Consider the following 15,643-nt stretch of genomic DNA (forward strand, 5'->3'; position numbering starts at 1 on the left):
GGTTTTACGTGAATGTGTGCACACAATTTTACCATGGCCATTCATAATATCAGCGCTGATCACCACGTACCCCAATGGAGCGTTGGCCGGCTTGATGAATGGTATCCCGACGTGATGATGCTGGTATTCCGGAGACCCTTTCACTCGCCCCGGTACAGCTCCTTTCAACAATCGGCAACTCCAAACATTTGCCCACCTCACATCTCGGATTTTCCAAACGAACACCGTTAAATCCACAATATAACAGGTCCGCGTCCTCACGATGAACGATTATCCAAATTGAAGCAGTTTTTGTACTGACTAAATCCTAACATAGTCTAGTAACTGGTTGCTAATGCAGCGTCTTAAATATCATACGGGGACTTCGGTAATGTTACTATTAACTAGCAAGTTTATTTTCCTCCATATCTCATACAGTGGCATTATCTTTGCTCGTAATACATGTAACCAACACCATCGTGCCTTGCTCACCCCCAGGCTAGACACTAGCACAGTCAAAAACTGTTTGCTTCCCAAATCAGCAACACCTGTGTCTGGGTTTCCTCTACGTAAATAACCCACACCTCCATGACTCGAGATCAGCTGAACTGCGAAGCACATACAGCCCCCTAGTGGCACAAGACAAGAATTACATAAAAGAATACAGAATGAAAATGGCTCATACAGTAAGAATACCTTGGTGCTTTTCTGGCTGATATACAAACATCCACTCTGCACAGTTTCACAGTGTTTCCTTAGTTCACAGGCACATAATTTGATTTACTTATTTATTTACAATGCAATGGGAGAACTTTTGTGGAGTTTGGTGTCTCCAAGCTTGGTATGTCTTCGTCCAAAACATAACAGCTCTGCATAAACTAAACAGTTTTGGAGAGGAGTCTGACTGCTCTGCCATGCCTTCGGGGGGTTTCAGGAAGGTAACACAACACATTTATTCAACTCTAAATGGCAAGCCCTGTAGGAGCCTCCCAAACAATGGAGCCTACAGTTTAATTCCAATCAATGGTTTATTATAGGAAGACATATTTTAAGTTTGATGTCAAAGAATTCTATTATAGCATCAAAGTTAATTTTCTACCTGCAGCCTTTTGTGTCACTCATAGATCAAATTTCTCATTAACCACTGCCTTTTAAGGTGTAATGTTCCTGCACCGGATGCCACTCCTTAACAGGGACAAGAGACAATTACTCCTAAATAATAGAAGAGAACAGAACTTGACTGACTGTTTGAATAAACATACATACTTACTATTATTGACAGTGAGGGGAAAAAATAAATAACTCCAAGGCTCTAACATGGCTTGTATTGTAGTTAATGGGCTAAAATTTCCTTTAGCACTTAAATGTTTATCTACCTGTGTGTGTTTCAGCCCAGAGGTGCTCTGAAGACTTCTCTGAAAGGCCACGTCGGCACTCTGCGGCAGATCCATAGTCAACAGATCATCCCCATGGAGCAGGCCATGGTAATGCTCCACTATGCGTTTACTTTTTCATTCCAAATATTTACTCCTGGCTGGACTGGTTTTTGATTAGATCTTCTGTCTAGTTCATCCCCATAAAGGAACCATCCACCATAAACCACTTAAAAACGATGCGTAATTCTGTTATTTTCTGACTTGATTGTTCTTCCCCTCAGCAACTGTGAAAAGATGAACTTACATGACATCATGATAATCATATTTGCAGCAAAGTTAGAGTTTTTTTCATTTACTATTTTTTCTACTTAATATTTTGTTGAGTTTGGTAGTCAAACCAAAGCCAGCATAGACGAGGCAAGAAGCAATTTTTTTATAACACAGTGGCCACAAAAGACCAGAGTGCAATGCAGCCACAGGGCATGCTGTATTTCGACTGAAGGACATTTTTTGTTGGAAAAAAGTATACTTCTTGTTCTATTTTTGCTGCAAGTGCAAGTAATTTCAGTACATCCTCACCTCTTCTTGACTGGGGGTTGCTTTAAGACAGCCTTGGAAATGTACGAAAATAAATAACTTCAGAAGACAAAGCCGGTTGAGGGCAAATGCATTAGACAGAAACAACCAGAAGAGTGCAAAAGTAGAAGTTCCATTTAAGGGGATGTTGTGACTGGCACTTACTATTTGAGACATTTTTTTATAGATATAGTACAGTGAATTAAATTTTTATTTGTTTGTATAATAGATTTGAACTTTAAACGTACTTTAAAACTGCTCTTAATATTATATTAATAATGGTTCAAATGACAATCTGTGACAGTCATCATTTTTTATTATCACCTGAGCAGTTCCCCTCATTTCTAAGGAGCATTTTAGCGTTTTGGTTTTATGCCTCACAAATTCATTGTATTGGTTCAGCCTCACTCATCAATCACAGCAGACATCTGTTTTCGGTGAAAAAGCTCTGATAACCTCACTGTACGCTACATGCTCAGCACCAAACGGCAAACAGAAAAAGTTAGTGACTTGCTGGAGAACACAGTGGAGCATTTAGCTGCTAAGGAGCCTGTTGGTAGAGACCAGAAACAGAGCTCACCCATCAGGTGAGCAGAAACAAAACTCCAAATGAATGATAATGTTTCTTTGTGTGCTTGATATATATATATATATGCAACTGTTGCTTACAACTAGGTAATGTCAGTGTTGTGTTTACAGCTTGTTGTGCTGCCCCCATGTGTGGCCAAAAAATGAATTAATGCAGGTTTTAAGAAATTTTACTACAAAACGTACTCCAAGATAATCTATTCTTAGAAGAAAGGTCCATCAAGTCAGTGTTTGCAATGTACAATACTGTAAGTGTGTATACCAAAGATAGAAGTAATTGGTTTTTTATCTTTGTGCTAATGTCTATTTAAAAGAATGATATCATCCTTGACATAGAAAGTATATTTCAATGTTTCAGTATCAAAAGAAGAATGTTTTTGACCCTCAGGCATGTGTCATCAACCGTGTCATGTCGGTGAAAAACAAATTAAATATTCAGTTATAGTATCTCTGTTAAAGGCAGTGCCATTTTTTTAATAACACCTACAGCTAATTCAGACAAGCAGTGATGCAGTTCACATGCACAACACAGCTTTTTATGTTTTCTTTCTTCTTCCACTTTCAACTTCAAGAAATATGTTAGAGCAAGGGTAAGCAGAAATGTTTCCATCCTGTGTATTTAGTGTCCCCATTCCATATTTGGAGCATTTAGAGACATATTTTATGTCACAGATGACACATAGTAATCTGAGAATATATATCACAATTTGTATGATATTGTGTGTATGTTCTTGTATTTATATTTACATATACATCATATACTCTATGGTGTTGGAAATGAAGGGTTTTGTACCAAAATACTACAAAATATCCACTTAATTCAGGCATTTATTTGGAAATTGTTACATACATTGTGTCATGCAAGAAATTGACTTATTTCTTTCTTTGCATTGTGGATATTTAGTTTTGGAACAAAATCTTCAGCATGCCTGTGCTGAAAGAAGACTATTGTCCATCAAGTGTTGGTTTTGTTCTTGCCTGGTCTCCATTTGTGTTTCACTGGTGTATGTTTCAAGGTGTTAAAATTACCCCTGACTGTATCCTCCGACCTTTGACATTGCTGGCGTTAATATGTGTTCTTAATTTTTCTTTATTTCTAAAGAGTGCACTGAACCAGAGTATGAGGTTCCTGGAGAGAACAGCCTCAGACCTGCCAGTAAGTAAACCAGCCCTTCAGTCTGAATCGTAAATCTAGGCTCAGATTTAGGCTTAAACTAATATCCAATTTCTTCTCTGCAGAACAAAGTTTTAGCAGTTCTTGATGCCATTGATGCTGCCCAGTACCTCATCTCCCAGAATGCTACACATTTAATAATTCGGGTAATTGAAGGGTCACTTGCTTTGCTTATAAGCTCAATTTGTAAAAGGTCTGTAACTCACATTTTGTCTTAATCTTCCTCAGGAAACAGGAAAATTCACAGCGACTATTGTTGGCTACTTCCATCAATACATAGAATGGGTCAAAACATCTGTAAGTATTTGTTTGTTCATTTGTTTAACTTGTACTGCAGCTGTTATGTGTTGAGTTACAGTATTTGTTTAGTTCAATAGTCATTTTAGTCAAAACCAAACACTGGTGGTACACAGAGTTATGTACGGGCAAAAATACCTTTGCATGTTACATAAGAGTTTTTGAGTAAATATAGCAAAGACAAATGTAACAATTACAACCTCTATAACTTTGAGGAATTTACTTTGTGGCATATTGGTTTCTGCTGGTAACCTCAGGAATGTTTTGTCTAGCTCAGAGCTGTCAATAGAACATTTTTATTTCAATCAGAATGTCCTTGTTGTTTTGCAAAAACAATTAAGGTGCAATTTTGCAATGTGTATTGACACTTTCAGCAAGCAGGATTTGACATTATTAAGCATAAAACAGAATTTAATATACAGAGTAAGGGGTTAGAATTACTGTTGATACAGTATGTATTCCTTATTCTGTCGTGTGCTGACTGTTTACTGTTTATATCTTGCTCTGTGTAGCTGGCCATGGAGGTCGCACCGTGCAAGCCCTTCAGCAACATGGTGGACACGACGGAAATCATTACTTGCAGTTTCTTGGTCGACTCCATGGTAATTATACAGAGGATACAGGGAAACAAACCCTATTAAAACAGGGGAAGGAATGTATTTTAAAAGGATAGGGTGGTTAGCTGTAGCTCATTGGGGTTGGATATATTACAAAAGATATATTGTAGTGCATTTGGGTCATTTAAGTTTGCAAAGAAACTTTTCAAACTTTTTGTCACAGCCAATATAATAAGTTTTTATAATTGTTGATATAAACCCACAGCAACAGTCATTTTGATGGGATTTAGGTTAGTCAAAACTTGGTTTGCTTACATATTTTGTTCAAATTTTAGTTCCCACAGTGATGAGGTAGATCAAAAATACACAATATATATTACTTAAATTTCTGTTTTTAATAACAGTTTGAAGGGCTGCAGCTAAGGATGTTATTCATGATTGATAAATCATGTCAATTAGTCTCTCGATTAATCAATTAATCATTTGTTATACCAAATGTCAAATCATAGTGAAAAATGTCCTAAAGCCCAAGGTGACATCTTTCAAATTGCCTGTTTTTTCCAAACAATATTCTGAAACCCAAAAATATTTAATTTACTATCACGAAGGACAAAGAAAAGAACCTGGAACTCAAGAATATTTGGCATTTGTTTCAGAAAAAATGGCTTCAGCAATTAATAGATTATCAAAATAGGCATACTTGTTTATTAATATGCCAATCAATTAATGGACCAATCGTTTCAGCTCTAATAGCTGGTTCATTTTTTTTTTTTACAGAACACATTCTGGATGGGCCTTGGCTGCAGCACTCTCTTCCTGCTCCCAAGCATCATCCTAGCAGTTAAACTAGCCAAGCATTACCGCAGGATGGAAACAGAGGATGTTTACGATGAGTAAGTGGTTGTACTTGTTCTTCAACTACTTCTTTACAACTGCATATACATTAATTTTGTAGTTTATACTTAATGAGGTGTGATATCCTTACTGTATATTATAGGGTCAATGGTTGCAGGACATCCTTCTTTCTCTTCAGCTTCTCATTCTCTAACTGCTTTCTAGCTAAACTGCTAATTATAAGTCACTTTTCAGTTTATAGTTTGCTAATTCACATACTTACAAGGTACAACGTGTAAGATATGGCCAGAATTTCGGTTTAAAACATTAAAAAAATGATCTAACATGATCAACAAAATATGAAGTAACAGTTATGATGTCATGTCAAAAACATCTATGTATTATGTTGCAGAGGTATCTACTGAAATTAGCACACTAACCATCTAGAAATAGAGCTGCCCTGAGATATTGCCAATCAGTGCTGTAGCACAAGCTGCTCACCTCCTCCATTGTGCTCCTCGATCTCTCGTTCCTGTGCTTACTATACCTTTTTTTTGTCTTTGTCTTGATCTTCCCTGTCTCTGACTCGGGAGACTGGGTGTAAAATTGTTGTTGTCTGAGGACACACAGGAGCACCTTAAAATTATTGCACCCTTCTTCTCACCACTCATGTTAATTGATTGGGCGGTTCAGGCAGAGTGAGCCGTTGTAGGTACTGATGCGAGCGAAACTGGCCAGAAAACACACTGATAATATCCTATAAAATATGTAAATTATATATGAATTGTCTATTCTGATAAATGATGAAATAAACATCCCATGCTTGTCAGATTACATTATTACATTACTTATTCACGTTGCCTATTTGTCAGTTGTGACAGAGAGGAGCAGACACAGACAGGCAGGAGAGAAGCCCCTCTCCACAGATCATCACACAAGGCATTGCCCTTCTAATTCAGGAACTCCTAAAATTAATTCATGAGATTATTATAAAGATCAGCTCTACATGTGATTAGAAAAGAGCAGAGGAGCTGAATCGAAATGTTTTTCTGGCTGTGGGGGGAGGAGGTGAAAAGCTGCCACCTATTTGTTTGTAGCATGTGGCCAGGAATTACAAATTGTACCTTCAAGGATTAGATTATTATTTGATAAAATAATGATATTATTTTGAGTTTTAGATTCAATTCAGCCTTTTTAGGGGTTCTTTTTTGGTCACTGTAGCTCTTTAGTGATTATTTATTTTCCTCCCTTGTCTCTTCCTTATAGTTCCTCTGTTTCTGGGACTTGGCATTTTACTTTGTGATAACCATTTCTACTATTTCCATCTTCCATATCTTTTATTTTTTGTGTCATTCCTCTCTGTCAAGCACTTGGCACTTTACAAAGAAACATTGACGCATTCGTCAATTTATATTCCTTCTCCATGGACCCTCACTAGACTCATTTAATCATGGCTTTACACAAATACGACAGAGTGTCTTGATCAGTGGCGTCTCTCGCCATGTGAACTGTGCTGGATTACAGGCAACATTCTGGTGCATTTCTATCGCTGCACATTTCAACGACATTTTTATGTTGTTTTTTTGTGTATCTTTATAGCATTGAGACAATTCCCATGAAAACGTAAGACATTTTACCCACCTTCCTCTCCTTTTCAACTTTCAATCTTTTTCTATGTCTGCTTTTCGCTGGATCTTGTACATATAATTGTATACTAAATTCTTGGTGCTGGTTTATGTTTTTAAGCTTGGAATTGATCTTATGAGTGGATGGTGTGGCTTCTTGTCGTGTGCTACCATTTAAAAGTGCCCCTTACTTTTCATGAAGGGCTCTTGCAATCATTACCTTACAAGTCCACCTGTTTTTGTAAGTTATAGTGTAAATAAAACAATATGGTTTGTATTAAAAAAAATATTTATCTCCTAACATTCTTGAAAGGTTTGACTACTCAAAAAGATTTTTACTCTAGACATTCAGCATGCCATGTCTCTCACATTACATTTTTCATCCCTTTTTGTATACAATATTTTGTTTTCAGTATGGAAATTGGTAATAATGGTTATCATAGTGAGCTCTCACAAGGTATTCCAAATCCTATGATGACAAGGTAAACATTATACTAATCCTGTTACTGCATGTTCTGGGAGGTGGAGGCATGCTTGGGGAAGTGGGTTTTTTCACAAGCATAATGACGTGGTCGGACACAGTGCATGCCTTTGAGGGAGTTGATTCATTGCACATACATTTACACACAAACACATGAACAAAAACGTGAAAGCTGACAAGTAGTGGTAGCTTTAATTAGAAAACATTCTATGGGATATTTTATCAAAAAAGTCATAGTACTTTTAACAGATTTAAACAGATTTGCTATATAGAATTTGAAGGAACACTTAGACAATTTGGGAAATGCACATACTCGCTTTTTTTCTGGGAATAAGATTAGAAGATTGGTTCCACTCTCGTGTCTGTGTGTTAAGTCATCATAACATACAGACTGGAAACAAGGGAAAACAGCTAGCCTGGCTCTGTCTAAAATTTAAATCTGCTTACCAACACCTCTGAAGCTCACATATTAACACAATGTATTGTATCTTGTGAAAAACAGCTAGGCACAATGACAATTGTGTCCTGTTGTTCGTCAAGAAAATGTCAGCACAAAACTTACCCTAAAAGTTTCATAATATTTTTACACACATTAATTTGCCCTTCATGATGATTTGTATGATGTTGCCTCTGACTTTTAATCTTGCCGATCATCAGGTCAAAACTGTTATTTGTCCAAGCTTTGGTTTACCAAATACCTGCCAAAACTAACATTCCCATCAGCCTCAGCTGTGTTTATTGCTAATTAGCTAATAGCAGTATGCTAACACAGTTTAACTAAGATGGTAAGCATGGTAAACATTAGCCTACAACTGTGAAACATCATCGCTACAGCAACATGCTTAAGTTAATATTTCATCAGTGAGCTTTAGAGGTGGTGGTTATTACATTTTTTGGAGGGACCCGGGTTAGCTGTTCCCTGTTATAAGTCTTTTTATATACTAAGCTCAGCTAACTATGTTCTGACTTAAGCTCTGTATTAATGCACAGAAATGAAGTGATTCGATGTTTTGCTCAGTCTGTCTCGTGTTAATAATTTTGCTACCATTACTTCTCTCTGTCTTGTTGCCAAATGTTCAGCTATATGGTTTTTGGGGAATCTACCATATCACTAACCTGCTGCATGCTCTGTGTGCACATGGGGAATGAAGTGGAATGTGGAAGTGGAATGAAAAAATTTCCTGTTTCCTCTCATTTAGAGTCAGCCAAAGTCCGATGAATGTACACCTGATCATTTTGTTCAGAGAGAGGCAAGCATGTCAAGCTTTGGTGTGATGCTGGGAATGCTGCTCCTTTGATTTCCTTCTTAATCTAACAAAATATCTAACTGCATGTTATAAGTATTTTTAAGTTGCATTTTGACAAAAATTTGTTTGGACAGCCAACCTATTGTAAAAAAAAAAAAAGCTAAAGGAAGAGAGCAAAACAGCTTAATTAAATAGAAGACCAGGCACTAGTTGGTCTTAGCTTCCACAATTATCCTCTAGTTCATCTTTTAAACTTGTTAAATTTACACAAGTGAAGTTTCTTCCAAAAGGAGCTATCCACTTTTTAAGCCAGTGCTGCCTTGCTGGAAAGGTAAACCTAAGAAAATAATTTATTTGCCATTTTGTTGGTCAATAAATAGAACATTTTTAAAATTGGAATTGTCTTATTTTTCATAAACATTGAGTAATTAACTTCAATTTGTGGATAAAAGATGTTGGAATGAAACTTACAAATGACTGTCAAAAAATCAAATATGATTTTAAGGGGGCACTGCGTAATCTACGATTTCTATTGACCTTTATCAGCAAACAGTATTGATGCACGGACACTTCACTCACCTGTTTCTCTTCAAACCATGTTAACATGTAAAGTGACACAAGCATTGAAGTCACATTTACACAACAGGAGTGTGTAAATAAGGATTTTTCACACAGAAAAGTGTAATCAGATGGATGTATGTCTGTCTATCTAACGTCTAGGTTTTGAGAGCCAGAAATCTCAGAACCTGGTGAAATAGTCCTTGTGTCACTGGTATTGATCAGTCAACCCCATTGATAAAATCGTTAACTTGTGCTTTCAGAAAGGGAAAACCTTCCTTAATGCCCCTTTAACTGACCGTGCAGTTTATCTGTCTTAATCCCTCAGAGGATGTTGATGAAGCTGTTCTGCTCTCTGCCTGTGAACCATTCGTCCTGCTCCTCTTCACCAAGTAAAAGAAGAGAAGCAGACGGCGCTTTCACACAATGGCAATTGTTGAATTTTGTGTCAGTACTATTTATGTTTTGCCTTGTGTGTGTGTCCCTGCGCTGGTAGCATCCCTACCTATGACACTATGAACAGGTTCCCACGGGCCTCAGCTCCTCCGAGGCACATCGACTGGTGACAGAGAGCTGGCACTTATTCTTGCTCCTGAAAGGTACAGGAAAGCTATGTGTCAGACCTCTGTTTCTCTAACAATATTTTATTTAATTCCTTCCTGCCAATCCTGCCAATTAAGTCCTAATTTTGCACAGCTGTCATCTCATCCTGCAGTTTGTCTGCCGTCACCATGCCATCCACCTATCTTCTTATTTTTAACCTAATTTCTTTGTATTTCTTATGTACCCCTCTAACCAAACTCTTTAACACTTCTTTACAGCTTGTTTTAGTGCTTTTCTGCTCACTGTGACTTTGCAGGAAAACCATCATGGTGAGAATTGCTAATTTTGGAATCACTAACGAACCATAAATGTCCTCACAGTATTTCTGTCTGACAACTTGTGCCAGCTTAGTCAAAATGCTGTAGAACAGTAGTGAAGCTGAATGTGCTAATTACCCTTCCTTCCTTATTGAGAATAAAATAATTTGGTACTCTAACTGCCTTTTTTACAAAACAGTCAGTAACCTGTCTGACTAGCTTCATCCCTTTACTGAGACATCACTTTCCAGTTACTGTGAATTTTACAAAACACCATATTTGAAATATAATTATCCTAGTTGATGTATTTGCAATATCTCTGTCCACTCTATGTTAGTTACTATTGGTGCTGGCAGGGTCTGCTGTCCAATGGAACTATCCAAATTTAATGCTTCAACCAAATACACACATAGAAAATTATACATGATGAATGTGACCGAGAATAATCATGTTTGTTTTGGAGGTGGTCTGAAGCAATTCTTTAAAAAGGGAATCTTGTTTAGCCACAAAATCACTGTGTACTGAATTGAATTGAGCAACATTCTACTCCAACTATCACATTATGTTATGTGACAACTACAAATTTTATATATATGTATATGTGTGTGTGTGTGTGTGTATGTATATATATATATATATATATATATATATATATGTGTATGTGTGTATATATATATATATGTATATATATATATATATGTGTATGTGTATATATATATATGTGTATGTGTATATATATATATGTGTATGTGTATATATATATGTGTATGTGTATATATGTGTATGTGTATATATATATGTATGTGTATATATATGTATGTGTATGTGTATATATATATGTATGTGTATATATATGTATATGTATGTGTATATATATGTATATGTATGTGTATATATATGTATGTATATGTATGTATATATATATGTATATGTATATGTATGTATGTATATATGTGTATATATATCTATCACATAACATAATGTCATAGTTTCTCCCAAATGATATACAGCATCTTTGAGTATAGCTATTTAATACCTGGAGAGAAATACATTTTTCCCAGAGGACAGCAGGTTGTACAGTATGTGAATATAACAATAGTTAGAATTTTTCAGTAGCAAAAAGTACCATGCAGTCTTTTAAAACAATATGGAGCTTGAGGAAAGCATTACTGACTGCACTCTTATGTCTGGTATTTCACAAACCAGCCAGAGCTGCATTAATCTCCTGGGCCTTGCAAAAGAAATAATGCAACACAGTATGTTTTGAATTATTCACCTAATATTTAACAAAATCAAATTCATTTTTCTTCAATATTTGCCTTCCCAGTGCCCTCGGAAACTGGAACTAAATACACCATAGTAAGTTTGCCTTCTTACACTACATTTTACAATGTACACATTTAGCTCAGTCTGTTGTAGTAAATTCAACAGCAAAATGTGTTCTGATTGCCAGATCAACAGTAAGGAATCCAATGGTTCAGAATCACTGTTGTTAAGATGTCCATTTAACTAATAATTTTTGCTTTTCTAAAGCAGTTTTACAGTAATCTAGAATTTTCAGTCTTAAGAGAAAGACTGATCATTCTTACCAAGATAATTTAACTTTTTCAGGCTGAAGGTGATTTATATTGGAAAGATTATTTTATATATTTAATTTAAAGACTCAGTCAATATTAGGATTAAATAGTGCAGTTTCATGTGACATTATTATGTCACGAAGAGAGGCATTGACACAAAGAGAGTTAAGTATCTGGACATTGCTTGACATATTATTGCATATACATATTGCCACACTTTTGTACCAATTTAGGTAAGTTCAACGTACAAATTCTACTCCTTACACTTGGTATATTTTGTGTTTACTAATCTAAACCTTTCTTTTGTTCCATCTATTTTCAAACTGTTCCAGGCCCCTCGGATCAGCAGAAGCTAAATGAAAGATGATTCTTTACAACAGAAGAAGAACACACGAAGCCCTTTGGGTGTTTTTATCTTTAGTGATCAACTCAACCTCCTCAAACAGGCAGATCACAGCCTACAGTACAGTTACCTGCTCTCCAGCAACCCCCTGCCCCTCCAAGAAACTCAGAACATCAAACTCTTCACCCTCAGCATCAATCTGAGCCAGACTTGTTCTGCATTTTTTTCAAAGGACTGCTGTGTCTGCGTTTACATTTGTTCAGACACAAAACCAAGCTGAAAATGCATTCAGCAAGAGGACATGACAATAACTGGGATGTCATTTTAATGTACTTGTTTGTGCTTAAGAAGACAGCAACTGAAAGGTCACCCAAAGGTTGTGGCAAGCTGCTAGAGGAAATGTTTTCTCCTGCATTTCGAATGGATGTATCACATTCAACACAAGCTAATGTTAAAAGTGGAACAGTCTGTCAATACAACTGTGAGGAAAGTGTTTTGTTGAAAATAGCACCTCCCTTTTTAACTACAGCATGTGTGAATTGGTGGGTGTGTGCTTAATGACTGAGAACTGGATGATTTTAACAAAGTGGGTTTAAAAAATGAAACAGCTTGTTCCCAGGTAGATGTTTGTCATTAATATGAAGAAATTAAGCATGACTTTTTAAAATGTTTACAATATTACAAAACATCCAGAGTTTGACTGGTTTGGGGAAAATTGCAAATGACTGGTTGCCTTTCTGAAGTATGTGTTACCCTGGCATTTTGACAGATGTGCTTCTTCTCAAAGGGAAAATCCACCCATAGATGCTCTTACACTGTTAAAAATCTATGATGTTCGATGTGTACATGGAATTATTTTGTGGTATCGTTTTTAAAACGTACTCTTTACTTTTGCTTGTCATTTAACTGTGTGCCAGGTCTTCATTTCCTTTATTTCCCAGAATGCCTTTAAACAAAAATATTATAAACAAAAGACAAATATTCATAACATGGCTTGTTATTGCATTTTGGTTTAGTAAGGCAGATGTCAGTTTGTATTCTAAATACATTTTAGACCAGTGGTTCCCACATATCTTGTCTAGTCACCCTTTAAAATTAATCAATTTATAGTTGCAGCTCCTCCTTAAAGGTTATATATCTCACTGAGTGGTAAGTTTGACCAAAGAGTGATTTTCTCTGCACAGACTGGTTTATTTAAATATTTTTTAAAACCCGAAAAAGATATCCAATTTAAGAAATATCATAAAAATTAGACCCCTCAGATTTATCTTGGGACCATTTAGGGAGCATCACCCCCAGGTTGGGTACCACTGTCTCCATTGTAGATGTACTGGAAATATCTAACCACGACATCCTGCCATCAATGTTTGGCCGTTAATCACAGGAGTACCAACAAAAACAAACAACAAAATCTATTTCAAAAAATGCATCGCAACATTTGAACACACCAACAACGAAAGGATTTTAGGGTGGATTTTAGGGTGGATTTAGAAAATCAGAACATCTGTCCTTAATACATCACACACTATTACAAAAGTGTCGGGTTTATATATTTTTCCCTAGGTGATGAATAGATTAACAACACAAGCTATCATGTTGAGTTCACTAACATGACATTTTTATTGATATCGTTCTTGCTTTCCCAGTGATGATACTTTTTAAAGTGGAGAAATACTTTCTCAAGCCAAATTATTATTTTTTACTGTAGGTCTCAGGTCTTTAGTAGTCTAGCAAGTATGTGCTTATTTTGTTTCTGCTTTTTAAAACCCCACAGTAGCTATGGATACATTCAAAAAATATAAAACGAGTGAATGTATTCAAGAGCTATTTTTTATTTTGTATTTCTTGAAATATGCTGAACTCTATCACTAACGCATTGGACAAGCCAATCCAGTTTTCCACCCACCTCACCTCCATGTTTACAGGTTAGATTTGCAGCTGCTGTCAGCATCTGATTGGCGTAGTAATGATGGGGATAAGTTAGACAATCCAGTGAGTGCAGTCAATCAAATAGTAGAAAACCAGTAGAATGCTTTAAGGTTTACACAGTTGATGGTGTTGATGTACACTGAAAATAGTAATGTCCATCTTAACATTGAAATTGTTAACATTGTCTCTGAATACGCTTTAACAGTACTAAAGTGTTTGATCCCCTGCCAACAGCATCAAAGCTGTGTCACTTGACCCAACAAAACTGATTAACATTGAAAACTACTAACAATATTTGATCTGATGTACATGATTCTCTTTTTAATTACCATTTTTAATCGGATCAAAAGGAATAACCCATAGTTTTCATAATTTTAGATACATGTTTGCAATACTGATCCAGGCTAGCTGGTAGCTTATGCTAGAAAGCTCGCTAGCTAACTTTCTTGTTCTACATACAGTAGCTCATATACTAGTACATGTACAGTACTGTATCCTACAGTATATGTAGCAATAGTAGCTATACAAGCAGTGCGTAGTAGGCCTATATACTGCATACAAGGAAAAAAAATCTTCATAATTATAAGTTAGCATAAGATATTAGTTGACAATGTTTACTTGTTTCATTTCAGTACCCAGTTTCTTGTTAAGATGGACATTTTTAAAGTATCTGTGTGCTCACTTTGACAGGACTATCAGTGGTTTTCTTGTCTGCTAGAGTCTGGATGTGACCCATCTTGGGAGAAAAATTGTACGATTTTACTAAGTGCTTAAACTAGACATCGTGTATCCAAACCCTGGATGGATGTGTCAGGAAAGATACATTGGTAACTGGTTTTAAAATATGCTCCAAAGTTGGGCACAGATGGAAGAGGAACATATTATGTGATGGTGAAAAAAGAGTGTATAAATTGTGAATAAACTTTGAAATTCAATTTATTGTCATTCCGCTGTTACACTTTTTCAGTTTTGTTTAAACTTTAGTGTCTTTCTAAGAATGGTTGTCTTGAATAGGCAGTGCATTTTTGGATAACATGCTTTTAATTTGGGCAAATATTTTGCTTAATCCAAATGAAAGATGATTTTAACTCAAATTGTATCTTAAGACTTTAACACAAGACTTCACACTCTTATGTGGTGCTGCCACTGCTGCCCAGAATCCACTGGGTTGCATTACTGGCCAGCTATTTTCAATAGGAGATGATTATCATCTTCCATGAGCTTCCTTCTGAGGTTTTCTCAGGCACCAAACCGTATGTGAATAAACCGCAAAACCACATGCCATACTCATTCCTGCTTCTAAACAGGCTTGTAGACAGATGAAAAAAACTTTTTAAAAAAACAGAAGCAGTGGTTTAGAGAAAACCTCTTTTATTGTGTTTATTTACACATCAAACACTGTTGGAACAGTCATTTCCAAGATTCTGCACAAGTTGTACATTACTTTATGTACAATCTATCTTTAGATTGATGAGTAGAGCCATACACTAACTGCCAGCATGTACTCCAATCATATAATATAATGCACATTAGGAGGAATGGTGAAAAGCATTCACAAATTAAAATGCATAATACTGTTTACTATCATCAGGATTCAATAGCTGAGAGCCAGCAAAGAAAATACCCCACATTATAAATGTCT

At 36.1% G+C, this 15,643-nt stretch overlaps 1 protein-coding gene across 1 annotated transcript in view; it reads left to right on the top strand.

Moving 5' to 3' along the window:
• The window catches only part of prom1a (prominin 1a), a 32,428-nt gene extending 17,492 nt beyond the window's left edge, over positions 1 to 14,936 (top strand). The window contains exons 14-24 of the mRNA XM_046031003.1: positions 1,371 to 1,463; positions 3,622 to 3,675; positions 3,759 to 3,839; positions 3,922 to 3,990; positions 4,503 to 4,592; positions 5,325 to 5,440; positions 6,981 to 7,004; positions 7,420 to 7,488; positions 9,789 to 9,891; positions 11,480 to 11,511; positions 12,062 to 14,936. Of these exons, the coding sequence (XP_045886959.1) occupies positions 1,371 to 1,463; positions 3,622 to 3,675; positions 3,759 to 3,839; positions 3,922 to 3,990; positions 4,503 to 4,592; positions 5,325 to 5,440; positions 6,981 to 7,004; positions 7,420 to 7,488; positions 9,789 to 9,858 (666 nt within the window). The 3' untranslated portion in view covers positions 9,859 to 9,891; positions 11,480 to 11,511; positions 12,062 to 14,936. The remainder of the gene's footprint in view (positions 1 to 1,370; positions 1,464 to 3,621; positions 3,676 to 3,758; positions 3,840 to 3,921; positions 3,991 to 4,502; positions 4,593 to 5,324; positions 5,441 to 6,980; positions 7,005 to 7,419; positions 7,489 to 9,788; positions 9,892 to 11,479; positions 11,512 to 12,061) is intronic.
• Positions 14,937 to 15,643: the final 707 nt, after the last annotated feature.

Source organism: Micropterus dolomieu, linkage group LG19 (genome assembly GCF_021292245.1).
Source record: "Micropterus dolomieu isolate WLL.071019.BEF.003 ecotype Adirondacks linkage group LG19, ASM2129224v1, whole genome shotgun sequence".
Taxonomy (NCBI): domain Eukaryota; kingdom Metazoa; phylum Chordata; class Actinopteri; order Centrarchiformes; family Centrarchidae; genus Micropterus; species Micropterus dolomieu.